This window comes from Azolla caroliniana, unplaced genomic scaffold (assembly GCF_043228905.1).
Source record: "Azolla caroliniana isolate FFs.n. ecotype wild unplaced genomic scaffold, voAzoCaro1.0.p SCAF_22, whole genome shotgun sequence".
Taxonomy (NCBI): Eukaryota; Viridiplantae; Streptophyta; class Polypodiopsida; order Salviniales; family Salviniaceae; genus Azolla; species Azolla caroliniana.
The window spans coordinates 3,052,827-3,069,298 of record NW_028230457.1 but is presented as its reverse complement, the minus strand read 5'-3'; the positions used below and the strand labels follow the sequence as shown (position 1 = coordinate 3,069,298).

Below are 16,472 nucleotides of genomic sequence, written 5' to 3'. Positions count from 1 at the left end.
CACCTGTCATCAACAAATTTAACAACCGAGCCAATCTTGGCTAATGTTAAAATTGACAACTGATTTTTCTTGATCCCTGGCACAAACAAAGCATTTGACAAGATGAAAGGACTACCATCAATAGTAGTCAAAATGATCTTACCAACACCCATAACTGGATAAGATGAGTTGTTGGCGCATGTCACAATATTCCCTGTAGGGGCATGCTCCAATGAAGTGAAGAAATTGCACTGCGAGGTAATATGTTTTGTTGCCCCACTATCGAAGTACCAAACATCTTATTGTACAACAAATGTATACATTGTTCAAGTGAAGATGGGTCAAAATTGCAAACAATAGTAAATGCCCATTCTTCATTCTGCACAAGTTTCCAGACTCTGTTTTTGGTGCAGAGACTTCTGCAACAACGAGACTACCTCCTTTTTCTTTGCCTCTTTTGCAGCCAATTTTGGATAGTTCTTCATAATATGATCAATTCCTTTACAATATTTACAAAACAGTTTTTGTTTTTGGTCTTGTTTTTTTTCATTCACTTGTGAATTATTAGCAAATCTCTGCTTGCTAGCAGAAGAGTTCCATTTACCTTTGCCCTTCTAACCAGCTAGGAAAGCTCGATCTACAACACGCATAATAGACCTGTTTTGCCTACACTGATCTTCCTGTAACAAAACGGAGACTAGCTCCTCGAATGATAAGGCATTGGGATTAGCTTTCATCATTAAACGAAGAGTAGAAGCAAAACTCTTATATGAATCAGGAAGACCATTTAAAACGGTCTGCACAAGTGAACTATCTAGTATCATTTCATCATCAGAAATTAATTGTTCCTTTAAATCTTTGATTTTTGTAAGAAAATTGTCCATAGAATCACCTTCATTCATGTGCTCGCTCTCCAATTGTTTTCAGACATAAGCAACACAAGCCTCATTTCTTGCTTGGTACAAAGTGGTAAGAGTATCCCAAGCATCCTTTGTTGTCTTGCAAGAGCGAATATGGGGAATGATGGCACATTTCATAGACAAAGCTATCAAAGCATGTGCTTGAGCATCTCTGCCATCCCAACGAAGTTGCTCTGCAGTTGGTACAACAGAAACTGTAGCATGGGCATGAGCAAGATGATCAACATCCTCGACAGAATAAATATCATCAGCATTTGTGTTCTCAACAACAAGACGTTTTTCAGCCCCTTGAACCACATTCCACAACCCCTTTGCTACTAATACACGACGCATCATATAAGACCAGAGAGGGTTATTTGTTCCATCCAGTTTATCCTCAACAGCAAGCATCCGAAATACATCATTGCTCTCAGCCATGGCCGTGGACTGAACACGTTTTGATGTAAAAAATGGACTGTTGAATGAATAAAAGGGAATAACGTACCTCTTTGACTTCAAAGATGAACAAGCAAAGAGAAAAGGGAAGCAAATTTGATTTCTAAGGGTTATAGGAATGTCTTGGAAGACTCAAGGAGGCTTTTTCTAGGATTGAATCAACTTGGAAGCAGAAAAAAAAACACAACTGAAACTGCACAGAGGAAGAAAACACGCAGAAATTTGTTTTTTCAACAGCAAAAAAATGACACCATAGATGGCACAAACGGACTATGTATGAGAGTCATTGCATTGCTGCTCAAATGTCGCTTTGTAGCTTCGATACCACTGTTGGGTTCTTATTTTGAATCCCCAAAAAACTTCACCACTTTAGGGTTATCAAAGTTTTTATGGACAGGGAGAAAAGACCTCCTAAAGAGGGAAACAATGCCCCTATAGTCCTAAGTGTGTTCACACACATCATTGTCCTAAGTGTGATCACTGTCCTAAGTGTGTTCACACACATCACTACCAAAATATGTCAATAGGATGTACCCATTATGAATTACAGAAAGTTTACCAATCAATCATCTCACATCATTGGAGAGGTGAATGTCATTATGACTTTGTAATTAGAAAGATTTCATTGGTTTCGTTTCCCCAAATTAGCTCGAATTAGGCATGACTCATAATAACAAGGGATATTATCATCACAAGAACTGTCTAACCACGTCTACTTACCTCCCCATGTTGAATTTAGTATACATATGGGTCACAATATCTACCAAATCGACTAATCAAAGTTTAAGAGTTGTTAAAGATCATCACTTCAGTCTTTCTAATGTTTGATGTCAATTATTGATCATAACCAAATGGTTGAAATGCATCAAGTGGCATTAGAGTCATTTTGGTGGGTCAAATGCACAAAATGCCATCTAAATATATTACAATAAATATCAATGTGTCCATCATTCCCCACCTCATGCATTGGTGAAGTCCACAAAGCAACAATCAATTTCAAGCTAGAATGGCTAGAATGTAAAGATTTGTTATTTTGGAAAATATCTAGCCTCTACCATTCACTCTATGTTGCTCAACCCATTTGTTGAGCTCTTTCTCTAAGATTGACTTGCAAAACTTGGTACAAACACATCTAACTATTATAGTTTTGTAGTTCCCTACCACCTAGCACTATGGGGTTCCCCATTTGAAGGATGGTATTGGAGAACCACCTCAATGCCTCAAAAAAGTGTTCCAAAAACTATTTATAAATGTTTGTTTTGTGCATCTAATAAATGCACTATTCTTCGTTTGTACTAATGATATTATGTGTGCCTCTCCAAGGAGAGGGTGTTGCAAGCAACCTCTTGGATGAGACACTTTTTTGTTTCCAATACTCCTCATCGTTGAGATTATATATGACTCCTTGCAAGGCAATAAGAGCATCCACAAAATCATGGGAATATCCGATGTCAAGCTATGACGATAGATGTCAGATAAATATTAACTAGGTGAAGTGATAGAGTGGGTGGTATATACCAAAGGAGAGGTGTAAACTTCTAGGTCAGAGTGAGGAAACACTGAATTTAAGTGGGAAGCAAGTGAAGTCACATGATGGTAGTCATCACCTTAGACCATTATTCCATGCACTCCGCCCACCTGACGATATAGTAAATGGCCACCCACATGGCATAGAAGATCGTAATACATCAAGAGATGTATGTCCATGAAACTTGCATGATAGATAGATAGATAGATAGATAGTTTCTTAAACACAGGCTCGATCGATTGTATCAACAAACAAAGGGCTTTTTTAACATCAAGACATGTCCATGAAACTTTCGTGATAGATAGATAGTTTCTTAAACATGTGCTGGATCGACGACTATATCAACAGACAAAGGGCTTTTATGTGTCAGGTTGTGAGTTCTCACATCAAACATCTCCTCAGGTGGGCAACACAACACGACCGAATCTTTCGACATATGTATGCGATGAACTAACTAACTAACTTAACTCCTTAATGGATCTTTCCGGAGAGAGTCTCGAGTTTCTGTAGGACAAGAAATCGTGTATGTGATGAAGTAACGAACTAACTAACTTAACTTAACTTAAATCCCCAAAGGATCTTTCCGGAAAGAGTCTCGAGTTTCATTAGGAGACGAAATCGTGAATGTGATGAAGTAACTAACTAACTTAACTTAAATCCCCAATGGATCTTTCCAGAGAGAGTCTCGAGTTTCATTAGGAGACAAAATCGTGAATGTGATGAAGTAACTAACTAGCTTAACTTAACTCCCCAATGGATCTTTCCGGAGAGAGCCTCGAGGGTGTATAGGACACGAAATCGTGTATGTGATGAACTAACTTAACTTAACTCCCCAACGGATCTTTCCGGAAAGAGTCTTGAGTTTCTATAGGACACGAAATCATCAAGCATATACAGTATGTGAATGTATGGCCTGGTGAGAGGCTTGTGGTTTTCAGAGGTTTCCCAAAAGGGGTAGTTTTGGGAATTAAGAGAAAGTGTGAGGGCATTTTTGTGAGATTTGGTTTGGGGGGGTGCCTCTGCCTCTGCCTCTGCCTCTGCCTCATGTGGGCGATTTTGTGACACAGACACAGACACAGAGAAGGAAGGAAGGAAAGGAACAGAAGAAGGAGAGATATGAGTTCTGCCCAATTCCACTCTCTAACGCCCAATTCCATCTCTGCCATCATCAATGGATGCGTGGATCTCAGACCCCTCCTTCAAGTTCTAGATGTCAAGGAGATCTCTATCCAACCGAAGAATCAGCATCAGAGGAATCCGAATCCGAATCCGAATCGTTATCGCCTCCTCCTCTCTGATGGCACCTCTGTTCAACAGAGCATCCTCGCATCTCAGCTCATCCCCACCATCCGATCTGGTCGCCTCCTTAAAGGATCTGTCATACAACTGGTTGATTACGTCCTCAGTAGCATCAATCCTAATGGCCTCAAGTAAATATATCTCTTCTTCTTCTTCTTCTTCTTCTTCTTCTTTTGTTATTCTCCTTCTTGTTATTTCCATTTATGGATTCGCATGTTTTTTCTCACTACTACCATTGTTATCGGCATGTTTATTCATGGAAAAGTAGGTTTTTCCCTCTCTCTCTTTTTCAGGAGTTTCTCTCAATATAGAATAAGTTTAGGGATGTCAGGCTTATATATTCTCGTGGTTGAATGTCTACTTTTAGATTCCCTGTGTCAGAATCTATTGATGGAGGTGGGAGATTTTGGAGTTAGAATAGGTTAAGATGTTTTTGTGGTTTTGTTCAATAAGAGTCATTTGTGGATAGGCATGTGCTTTAGCCATTGGAGTTTGTCATGAAATGCCATAATAATGATATGATTCTAACAGATTCAGAGCCAGAGCCAACAAAGCCCATGCCATTCAAATCATTAGAAACATGCGATAATTATGAGAATTTATTAGAATTTCAACTTGGTTTTGATTTCATTAGAATCATGCAATAGGTATGAGAATTCATTAGAATTATGGAATAGGTACGGTAATTTACTAGAGTGATGCATAGAGGAGGTATTTTTAATTCTGAATTCATTAGAATCGTGCCATACAAATGGTTTTCTTCATTTCAAATCCACTACAATCATGCCATAGAGATGGTATTTTTTATTGCGAGTTAATTACCATCATGCTATTGAGATGGCTCGCTTGGTTCTCAATTTGTTAGATTCATTTGTGTGTATCACCTTCACCCTTAACATATCTTTTTGTTTCCACTCGTTTTTTCTTCTTTGTTCTAAATTCAGAATTCTATGCATTAACTTCAGAAGAATCTTTTCCCATTCTATTTGTTAACCTTTTTTGACAGTGCAGGGTAATCATGGTTCTTAACATGGAAATTATGGGTTTCTCGGCTGAAACGATAGGAAATCCGAAACAGCTTCTTTTAGATGGAAATAAATCACCATCAAAAAAGCAAAGTGATATATGCCATAATGAAGAAACAAATAGTGGACCATCTACACCTGAACCAAGAAGAGAAATGTGTGGGGGTAATGATGCATCCACACATACTATTAGTAATAGAGATAAGAGTCAAAACGATTTTTCTTATAGAAAGCCAGTGGTCTCAATAGCCTATGAACCTACCCCTATTTACTCTCAAAAAGGATCTATTTCTCGGAATCAAGCACCAGCCAAGATAATGCCAATATCAGCATTGAATCCTTACCAAGGTCGATGGGCCATCAAGGCACGTGTTACTGCAAAAGGTGAGGTTCGGAGGTTTAACACTGCAAAAAGCAGCGGGAAAGTTTTTAGCTTTGATCTCTTGGACGCCGATGGTGGTGAAATACGAGCTACTTGTTTTAACTCTGCGGCCGACCAATTCTTGGATCGAATTGAAGTGGGAAAAATTTACATGATCTCTAAAGGAAACCTGAAACCAGTGCAAAGGAACTTCAATCATTTGAAGAATGATTGGGAAATATTTCTAGAAGCTTCATCAATCATTGAGGTGTGTAACGAAGAAGAAGAGAATTTAATAAACATACCTCAACAAAGGTTTGAATTTCTTCCAATAAAAGACCTTGAAAACATGGAAGGGAATGTGATAGTAGATGTAATTGGGGTTGTGCTCAGGGTCAGTCCTATCACTACAATTCTGCGAAAGAATGGTACCGAAACACAGAAGCTAACAGCTGAGTTGTGGGATAGCTCTGGTCGAACTATAGAGATTACATTATGGGGTGCATTTTGTGGAAGAGAAGGGAAGGTTCTGAAAGAGATTTGCGACTCCGATTCCAAAGAACCACCCATTTTGGCTGTTAAGGCCGGTCGGATTAGTGACTTTAGTGGAAAATCGATCGGAACAATCTCGACCACACAGTTACTTGTTGACCCCGACCTTCCCGAAGCAAAACAATTGAAACTCTCTTTCGAGAGCATTAAAGGAAAGGAAGATAAGACATTGACTCATCGATCTTTGTCACAAGAAGGGGGCTCATGTACACATCCTGAGATGAGGAAAGTGATATCCCAAATCAAAGGTGAAGGGCTCGGTAGGTCCGGAAGGCCTGATTGGATCGTAATTAAAGGTACCATTTCCTTTATAAAGACTGATAAGTTTTGCTACCCGGCATGTCCTATTCTCGTGGGCGGAAAGCAGTGTAACCGAAAAGTTTTAAAAGATAGTGATGGTACCTGGCATTGTGATCGGTGTGGGCAATCAGTGGCCGAGTGTGAACGTAGATATCTTCTTTCATTGCAAATACAAGATCAATCAGGGGTCACATGGGTGACTGCTTTCCAAGAGGCGGGTGAAGAGATCATGGGTATCTCGGCTAAGGAGCTTTATTTCCTTAAGGAGGAAGATAATCTACGATTTAATGATACCATCCGTAAGCTTCTTTTTGTGCCAAAATTGTTCAAATTGAAGGTTAAAGAAGAGACTTACAATGACGAGATATCAGTGAAGTGCACTGTTATCAAGGCAGAAGACCTCATGTTTGAGGAGGAAATGAAGGTTTTGGTAGAGATGATTCAAAGGTTATCAAAAGAACTATAGTTATGATGGTTGGATGGCCTTGTCTAAAGGGGTTCAGGCAATGATGCCTCCAAACCCTTAAAAGAAATGTTTTGCTTCACTTCGAGAAATTCTTCGAATGTCCAACATTCGATATCTAAGGCTTAACATGTACAAGCATTTCATGTTCAAGCAACTGTGGAGACAACATTTATTTACCCAGGCCATAGGGGCAAGAGAGGGTCGATTTTTATTTGAAGATAACTTTCAGATGATTTAGGTTACTCTTCATTATCGTATATAATTGGGTAGGAGTAAAATGCTATCACTTCCAGGTGGTCTACTAAGAATCCCTTCTTGTGCCATCCCCTACTGGTGTTCAAAGGCACTTAGAAAATACTCAATTCTTTATCAATGGTTATTCTTTTTTATCATTCAAAAAAGGGTATAAATTGATGGATGAATATTTAATCTCACAACTTGTGATGTATATTTAATCCCAAGACCCTAAGTGATACTACCAAATACAAATGCTTAAATTTTAAGATACATAACTTTTATGTGCCCTATAAAAAAAAGGCACTTTGTGTATTTTTCAGTGTCCCCTAACCCCCGTTACCCATTGACAGTGAATAGAGGATGAATTGGCCATTTTTTATATTACCTTTGACTGAGAGAAGGGGATGAATTGGCTATTTGATGCCTGGAATCACAGTTATGTGGTACATTGGAAGCCACTTCTACCTAGAAACAATGTGTAGGCTTGGCTTATGTTTGGATCCCATAGAATAGCACCACACTGCATGTACAAAAATATTGTAACAATTGTTCCTCATCGGTGCACATGCAGCAATAAATTGAATACATTGTGATACCCGTACATTTGAAAAGGGAAAGACACCTGATGCTTGTTGGGAACCATGCAAATCCAGTCCTTATACAATCCAATATACATAAGCAAACAAATTTTGCAACATCAAAGATTTTGATGCTTCATTTGGCAACATACTTGTCAATTTCTATTCTGCTCTCCAGATTGCGACAACTTAACAGTAACCTTCTTAGAATAAAGTTAACATAATTTTTTCTGACTTCAGAAACTGCCAAGAAATTCATTCTCTTTTTGGATTGCAATGACGCCAAATATAGAGTACTGTGGTAATTCTTGCAATTCATTCTCTTTTTGGATTCTTACTTATGGTAGTTCTTGCTCAAGGTACTAGCCTGTTTTAACACTTCAGCAATTCAAAATCACAATTGTTCTCATTTGGGCATGTCCTTTTGGTGTCCAAAACCAATGGGATAACATAATCAATTTATACAGGTTTATCGATATCAACAGATTTATATTCTAAAATTACTATTCTTGCTCAATACACCAAATTGTTTTAACACTATGGCAAATCAGTCACAGTCACTTGTTCTGATTTGGGTGTATCCTTATTTCGTTGCAAGAAACCAATGGTTTATTATTATACGGCTTTATAAATATAAACAGATTTATATTCTAAATTAGCTACACAACATTTTTTGTTTCACACAAGTTGACCAGTGAAAATAATAGTTACACACAAATGTAGCATCAACAATTCAATCAGGCAAAACCTTGCCAACATGAGCATTGCTGTCTTACAGTCAAGAGGAATTGGGTGATCAAATCAATCTAACAGAAGCACACATCTATAATATACATAAAAGGTTACACCTTTGGCCCACATAGTTTGCAGTGAAAACATTACATGTAACCATGTAAAGTTACACTCACAACTTGGATTGAATTAAAAACATAAATATCATACAGAACATATTATGGAAAATGGCAATGTGAATTAAGCTAGCTAAAATTCTTGTTCATTAAGTACATTATTTTGATTCATGATCACCGCTTACTAATAACACTCACTAATAACAAACCCGTCACATAAAAAACAAAATCCTAAATAACTAAATCTCCATGATGCCACGAGATATCACACAATCACATCATTGACAGAAAATAACATTTGCTCAAAGCACTGTGTTCCCTTCTGGGTTTGTTCTGTCACATCCATAATGAAAACTTAACAGGTTAATTACATCATTGACGGAAAACAACATTTACACAAGGCAATGTGTGCCCTTCTGGGTTTGTTCTGCCATGTCCGTAATGAAAACTTAACAGGTTAATTACAGCATTGAAGGAAAACGAACATTTACACAACGCAATGTGTGCCCTTTCTGGGTTTGTTCTGCCGCATCCCTAATCAAAACTTTACGCGTTTTTCCAGTTCTCTCACTTTCAATACAAATATTCCAAGTTCATAGAAAGAATGCATGCCATCGGCTTCCACTTATTTTATTATTTCATAAAAAGAAAAGAATGTGTGCCACATCAGGACACCTTTTACAAGAAATATGATCCTCACAACAAATCATAATACACATCCGGTCGCTTCATCTCTGATGCATAGAGTCTCTGCAAGGGCAGAAAATAGTTATAATACAAATTTCAAGATATAATTTAACATCATGTTTCAATTTTGATATTTTGAAAATGTTTCATAAATCCCAACTGGATTTTCTAAAATATTCTCATATGTAAGTCTTAATATTTAGTCCTGGTTCTTTTACATTTACCTCTATGGCTGATGCAACCATCAATAATGTAGCCTCTGACCATGGGCGTCCAAGTAACTGAAGCCCAATTGGCATCCCATCATCATCATAGCCAACCTGGAAAGAAAAAATATTGGCTCCAAGATTGACTCAATGTAACACAACAAACATCAGTTAATGCTATATTTTCACAAGAAATGCAAAAAAACAATGGTGGAAGAAATCGTACCGGTATTGTTATTGCTGGAAGCCCAAGAAAGTTTCCTGCAATCTGGTACCGTATTATCTTGGCTGCAAAAGGTGAAGGAGAAAAAGGGTACGGATGAAATTTATATAGTCTAAATAACTTCAAATGGAAAGAAACTACATGACATAGGCCTACTCTATAGCCTTGATTAACAAGATCCTAATAATGAAAATGATATTATCACATGATTTTAAATATATAAGTTAGTTTATTACCTCCATCAACATAGTTTAATTCTCCGTATTTAAGTGCGGCTTCATTTACATTTTGTGCAGTACACCTGTTGGCGAGTATGTTAGGAAGAGAGTACGGGAAATCCTTGCAAGAGAAAAGAGATTGAAATTACCCTGTCGTTGGCGTTACTATAATATCAGCCTTCTCAAATATCTCCATGTGATAGTGCATCTGCCGAGACCTGAAAATTTTATCAACAACGTTGATTTATATTTTCCTGGAACTAGCTAATATTGATAAACTACCCCATGTATGTTTTGTCTTCATATGTGTGTATGTGAGTTGTCTAACCTCATCCTTTGTGCCGCAAGATATTCCTTACTTTGAAAAGAGGAGTACACAGCAAAACCTGCACGAGTATCTAGACCAGACGTCTTTTGTCCACTAAAAAACACCCATGTAAAAGGTTACGCATTCATAGCCTTTTAACATTTATCTGGTTATTAAGCAGGGGAAAACCACCCAAAATATTCCTAACAAAATACTTTTTCAGAAATCACCAGATTTACCTCTGCAGTCCTTGTCATGAAAATTTAGTACTGCAGAGAGGTATCCAGGTAAATAACAAAAAAGGTAGGGGGGTTATATTTTGGTGTGCTTCCCCTATGATGATATATCCATACCGGTTCAAGTAATCAAGCCCAAGAGATGTGTAGGCTTCGGATGCAATTGTAACATAATGTGCAAGTCGCATTTCCTCAACCTCTGGCAGCGTGACTTCTATAATCTGTAAAAAAAAATGAGAAACAGGACCGACCTGTCATAAACTATAAACAATGTTTCTATTCCACACATTTGAAAAATAAACAAATAATCTCAGTGCATACACCTCACATCCATACTGATGCTGTATTTTGTCCAATGCTTTGAGACAATTGTTAAGTACTGAAGGATCACAGTCTTCAAACCACTGCATGAAAGTTTTGTACACATACATGAGAGCGTGAGAGAGAATTAAAGTGAAAACTACCAAAGTAATACATATAGTGAGATTTGAACTAAGGGGTGCATGGACTAGTAAAACTTGCCTTACCACAAGGGTACAGCTCTGATATAAAAACAACAATGAATCGTACTATGTAATGTTAACATCTACAAAGACCTAGATAACGGATAAACCTGAATTTTATAAACACCATCTGATACAATGTTACAAAAATATCCTATAGAAACCAGCATTAAGAACTCTAGCACGCTGGAAGAATAAGTGTGTCCAAGCAATAAAATGTACATTTTTCAACCTTTTATATACATACCCTGGTATACTTTGCAAATCTGATGCTTTTAATCAACTTGTTACATTCTGGTTTACCAATTTTGTTTAGCAAGGGCAGGTTCAATGAAGGCTGTAAATTAACAGAACACAAGCCAATAGCCACTTTTAGATTAGTCAGAGCATCACGCAACATCACCCTGTGGAGAGATCTACTAAGCCCACCATACAAAAATGCAAGTAGACAATGTCTGAGAGGAAGTATAATACCGGATTTGAACTTAGACCATCAGTCGAAAGAGGTGCATGTATTACAGTGTAACTGTCATGAGCCGATATGGGGAAAATTTAAGTTTAGAATGTAGAAAACACAAGCACACAGGACAAAAAACTTGATATATACTCTCTTTCTCACAGTATAAAAGAATCCTCCACTGTTGCCGCATGAATCCCGACCATGCCAACACTCCAGTTCAGCGGCAAGACACTGTTGAAAATAGGGTTGCTTTCTGGTCACATGTGTAATCAACGAAATTCTAAAAGAAAACTAATCTCAATTAGGAAAGTTAAATTGTACCCACCCAGATGGGGAAACCCGTCCAAATGTGGCCTTAAACCCAACTATTCCACAAAGAGCTGATGGCATACGAACGGATCCTGGGGAAAAATCTTCCAATGATTTACTTCTCTTTATACAAATTCATAGAGAGCACAATATCATTATTGTGATGTTAACAATAATATCATTCTCGTAATGTTTGTAAAACAACCAAAAAAGGAAGCAAAATGGTGGTATACCTCCACCATCAACCCCAAGGGCAGCTGGGCAGAGACCAGCGGCAACAACACCAGCTGAACCCCCGGAAGAACCTCCTGAAAATTTAGTCTTATCGTAGGGATTTCTTGAGGCACTGAAATTAAAATAGCCAGCTGCATCACCAATGATGAAATCACGTACTCATAATAACCATATTAAAGACCAAAAACACCAAACTACCATGTTTAGGAACTATATCCTCTTTAAAATCAGACAATTCAGTTGCATCATATAGAAAGACAACGCCATAATGGTTCATATACATCCTCCGACAATCATGAAAAGTATATATAAAATTTTAAATCTACTACATCTATGAACTGCATCACCTTCAAAACCAACTATTCATTGAACACGTAAGGAAACACCCCTTCATCATAACTAGTCATCAATGACATCAAGTTGACTTACTTAAACACGTCTTAGAATGGCACGAAATTTTGCATATTAAGAAGGAAAGGGGCTGCACCCATAATGTGGATTAATGCCGGTTGTACCCATGCCTAGCTCGTGCATATTAGTCTTCCCAACAAGAACAGCACCACATTCACGCAACCGTTTCACACAATCCGCATCATCATTTACCTCTCTTACCATGCCTAGCCATTTTGTGCCTCCTGTAAAAAGAGATGAAAAGATCAGGGAAAAAATAAAAATAAAAATTCTCAAAAATCCTTTGTATAATTTTCATCTCCAAGTCTAACCGAGTGGGGAATGGAAACACATTCAGCTAACACCCAGTCTAGAATGCACATAAGCATGGATTGGGCATTATAAATCATCCCTAAACAATCTTTTTTATGCTTACCTGTAGTCGGATAAGGTACGCAATCAATCTCATCTTTCACTGCTATGGGTACTCCATCGAGGATTGACAACTGCATTCCTGCATGAGTAAAGAACAAGTTTTCCATTCAAACTTGTCAGAAACTTTAGGAGCAGCTTATATATGAGTTGAAAAACAAAAAATAATAATAACACCAATGCTATGCTTTTAAGCAGGTGAGATCTTCCCCTCACCAAATGGTCATATGTTTTTACTGCACAAAGGAAAAAAGAGAAATTAAAGTCAAGAGCAAAGGAACAACCTTCCTTATACCGATTTGTTGACAAGTTGGCTTGGTTGATAACATCTTCTTCAAAGCAATTAATGAAGAAACTCATGCCTGGTGCTGGATGCAACGATTGTTTCAGAGCTTGAAGGAAACGCTCCGCAACCTATATAAGACACTTTTAAGGAAATAAATGAAAGTATATGCATAATTTCACACCATTATATACACAAACAGGTTGTATATGTTTTGACCATTATCCTTTTGAGAGTTTATGGCCATACCATGGTAGGTGTGATGGTTCCAGTGACATATGCTTTATGGTAATCCATAATGGTCCATCGATGAAACCCATGAAGAGTATCATGATGCAATAAAAACTCTTTGGCACATGCAATGCGGTCACAAGAAGAGGTTTTGATATCTAGGGATTCAACCAAACGCTCTTCTACAGCTGGCCAACATTTCACAACAATTCAGTGCATTACCAGTACATATAGCACATACAATAATTCTTAGGATTGCTTTATACAAGCCTTAAGGTAATGTATTATCATTCATATTAGTTGGGCATATACAAGTTTTTCATGCATATATTCACAGGAATTATGTGCGTTCTATTAAAAAAAACATATCAGATGTGTATTTTGCAAGAATTTATTTGAGTACACCACCATTATTTGTGGCATATTGCATGTGTTCATTGCCACTATATGTGGGATATCAGATGTGTATTTACGTAAATTAACTTAACACGCAATAACTACGTATGCCATAATAGATGTGTCTAGAGAAGAATTTGAGGCATTGCATTATATATGTGATATATGAGAATTTGAAGCCTTACATTGCCATTGTTATCTACAAGAACTTCAAGCATTATATTATACATATCATTTCAGATTTGTAAATAGAAGAAGTTACTGCATAGCCACTATACAAAGTCATATTAAAAGTATATATACTTGAACGTTAGTGCATTGCTATTATTAGATGTGTACATAAATCAATTATCTCCTAGATTACATCCATATACATATCTAACTTCGCCAATATAATGTAGACAAAAGAATTTAGAGTCATTAGACCTCAATTAGATGCGAATTTAATGAATTGCCATCAAATATTGCATCAATTCATGTGTGTACATACAAAACTGTGCTGTGTCATCAATTGGAGACATGAAAACTCACATGTTATAGGGTACTTAGGAGTGTACATTGGAGGCTCATGGTATCGAGACTTCACAAACGTCTGCAGATGAAATCATCGTAGTTAAGTTTAAAAGTAAGAGAGTAATACCAAAAATCAAGTTAGGCCTTCGTTTCATTTGTACCTGTGTTAATAAATTCGCATCTTTCAAGTATTGAAGTACAAAGGGTCCAAAAATGCGCGATTCAAGGAACCAAACAAATAGTTTAAGAATCTGACCTGACATAATGGGTGCTGAAAAATATCACAAACATTAGAATCAGACAGACAAAAACGATACTGAATTAAAAACCCTGCTATAATACTAAACTAGAAAACACATTTTTCCTGAACTAAAAAAACCCAAGTAAAACCTGTAAAAGAAACCATTAAGTAACATTAAACATTAACAGACAACTTTAAATAAATAAATTCCTTGATAAAACTTTCCAACGAAAAAGGCCTAATAAAATAAAATAAAAAATTCCTAAAAGAATATCCTAGATTCTTAAAACCCTGACAAAACTATTATGATTAGAGAAACTTAAAACAGCAAATAAAAAGAATTCCTAATAAGAAAAGAAAATCCAGTAATAAAAAATCCAAATGAAACAAACCCTAATAATATAATAAAACATCCTTACTAGTTTTAAAAAAGCCTACAACAATCCAAGTTCCTCAATAAAACTTCCTAATAACAATTATTATAATAAACTAATTTTCGAAATTCTGCAAAACCAAGAAATGTATATATGCAAAAGGGAGTTTTTTTTTTCTAAAACTCCGCATAAACCCTAGAATAAAGAGAACAGAAGAAGAGAAAAAGGAAGTAGAAGATCAAAAAAAGGGGGGGAGGGGAGCGCGAGAGAAGGGTACCTTTGACGTTGGCATGGAGATAGCGAGCATCGCTATCAGGACCTGTGCTGATGAGTCGCGCAGGTTGGAAAGGGGGTCCTTGTTCCATGCCGATATTCTCTAAACTGAAGAAGGAAGGATGGAAAGAGAATGAATAAAAGCGTGGAAAAAAGGAAATGAGGAAGACCAATGAATGAATGAATGAATGAATGAATGAATGAAGAAAAAAACAGAGTAGGATTCAGTAGGAACAAAAGAAGAAGAAGAAGAAGAAGAAGAAAAAAACAAAAAAGGAATGCAGGAATGGAGAAAAAAGGTGGGGGAAACAGAATATGTATGTATAGGAAGAAGAAGAAAAAGAGAATGAAAGAAGAGAAAATGCAGATAAGAAGAAAGAAATAAAATTAAATTACTGTGTAGAGTGAGGGCTAAAACAGAGGATTGAGAGAGAGAGAGAGAGACAGAAAGAGAGCAAAAGAAGATTGAGTAAAAGAAACAGAGGATTGAGAGAGAGAGACAGAAAGAGAGCAAAAGCAGATTGAGTAAAAGAAACAGAGGATTGAGAGAGAGAGAGAGAGAGAAAATGTGTGTGTAAAAGAAACAGAGGATTGAGAGAGAGAATGTGTGTGTGTGTTCTGTTTTTAACTTCTTTCTTTTTTGAGATGTTTTGGACAAACTGAGAATTGAATTGAGAAAGAGACAGACAGACAGACAGACAGAGAAAGAAGTCAATTGCATGTTATTATTTCTCAGTTGCAATGCCAAAGTTATCGTTATTGCGAAGATTCGATAACTAAGGGATGGGATGGGGCTCATAGCTAATCAATGTCAATCTCATTTGTTTTTCCAAGCATTTACCATCCTCTACTTATGCTCGGATCTAATGTGGTACATGTGAAACAAGGGGATGAATGGATTGTGGATCCTACTACAATCATTGACATTATGTGTTCATTACTTTTAAGGAGTTGATTGGTCCCATTATTTTTAATGACAAATGAGGTGAGTAGCGCACGTCATGAGTTTTATGATGTGGTTAGGATGTATTGTGCAGGATCTCATTAGTCATGAATTGGATGCGGGATTTCACTGAGGATGAGGTGGCCACAGTTTTAAGGCATCTTCCTAATGGTAAGAGCCCTCCCTGGTTGGGATGGCTTGACAAATGAAGTTTTTAAGCGATATTCAAACATTTTAAAGGGGGCCTTTAACTTTGATGTTTCAACATTCTTGGGATTCTGGTCGTATGCCTCAAGCTTGGATGGTTGGTCTCATTAAATTAGTTCCAAAGGTGGCATCTCTCGAGTCATTTCATCAATGGAGATCTATTTCTTTGATGAGGGGAGGTTGTATAAGATATTTACAAAGGTCTTGGCAAATAGGTTACAAAAGTATTTGCCAAAGTTGATACATCCCGCCCAATATGGTTTTATTGCAGGTAGGAA

At 37.1% G+C, this 16,472-nt stretch overlaps 3 protein-coding genes across 4 annotated transcripts; 1 reads left to right on the top strand and 2 right to left on the bottom strand.

Moving 5' to 3' along the window:
- Positions 1–740: 740 nt before the first annotated feature.
- LOC147849800 (uncharacterized) lies at positions 741–1,422 on the bottom strand. Its single transcript, XM_087336922.1, has one exon. It carries the CDS (start codon positions 1,314–1,316, stop codon positions 903–905), a length of 414 nt encoding a protein of 137 aa, XP_087193048.1. The 5' UTR covers positions 1,317–1,422; the 3' UTR covers positions 741–902.
- A 2,515-nt stretch (positions 1,423–3,937) lies between these two features.
- Positions 3,938–7,385, top strand: LOC147849799 (replication protein A 70 kDa DNA-binding subunit A-like). 2 transcript variants are annotated; one of them, XM_087337167.1, is made up of 2 exons: positions 3,938–4,292; positions 5,173–7,385. In XM_087337167.1, exons 1-2 carry the CDS (start codon positions 3,979–3,981, stop codon positions 6,863–6,865), a joined length of 2,007 nt encoding a protein of 668 aa, XP_087193293.1. In that variant the 5' UTR covers positions 3,938–3,978; the 3' UTR covers positions 6,866–7,385. The 2 variants fall into 2 exon arrangements, with proteins under 2 accessions (XP_087193293.1, XP_087193294.1); XM_087337168.1 differs by having other exon boundaries at positions 4,155–4,292; positions 5,168–7,385.
- A 1,735-nt stretch (positions 7,386–9,120) lies between these two features.
- LOC147849798 (fatty acid amide hydrolase-like) lies at positions 9,121–15,182 on the bottom strand. The gene is made up of 20 exons (XM_087337142.1): positions 15,049–15,182; positions 14,318–14,427; positions 14,175–14,235; positions 13,266–13,435; positions 13,018–13,147; positions 12,738–12,815; positions 12,399–12,546; positions 11,911–12,023; positions 11,694–11,769; positions 11,528–11,599; positions 11,383–11,434; positions 11,156–11,245; positions 10,729–10,809; positions 10,523–10,626; positions 10,191–10,283; positions 10,012–10,080; positions 9,881–9,945; positions 9,648–9,709; positions 9,440–9,535; positions 9,121–9,278 (listed from the first exon to the last, which is right to left on the bottom strand). Exons 1-20 carry the CDS (start codon positions 15,134–15,136, stop codon positions 9,225–9,227), a joined length of 1,812 nt encoding a protein of 603 aa, XP_087193268.1. The 5' UTR covers positions 15,137–15,182; the 3' UTR covers positions 9,121–9,224.
- Positions 15,183–16,472: the final 1,290 nt, after the last annotated feature.

Bases quoted from the DNA above. Each gene is read 5' to 3' on its own strand.
- LOC147849798 (XM_087337142.1), bottom strand. From the start codon at position 15,136: ATGGAACAAGGACCCCCTTTCCAACCTGCGCGACTCATCAGCACAGGT. The intron at 9,946-10,011 runs GTAATTTCAATC...ACTCGCCAACAG, and splicing joins ATAGTAACGCCAACGACAGG to GTGTACTGCACAAAATGTAA. The intron at 9,279-9,439 runs GTAAATGTAAAA...CTGCCCTTGCAG, and splicing joins TGGTTGCATCAGCCATAGAG to AGACTCTATGCATCAGAGAT.
- LOC147849799 (XM_087337167.1), top strand. From the start codon at position 3,979: ATGAGTTCTGCCCAATTCCACTCTCTAACGCCCAATTCCATCTCTGCC. The intron at 4,293-5,172 runs GTAAATATATCT...TTGACAGTGCAG, and splicing joins ATCAATCCTAATGGCCTCAA to GGTAATCATGGTTCTTAACA.
- LOC147849800 (XM_087336922.1), bottom strand. From the start codon at position 1,316: ATGGCTGAGAGCAATGATGTATTTCGGATGCTTGCTGTTGAGGATAAA.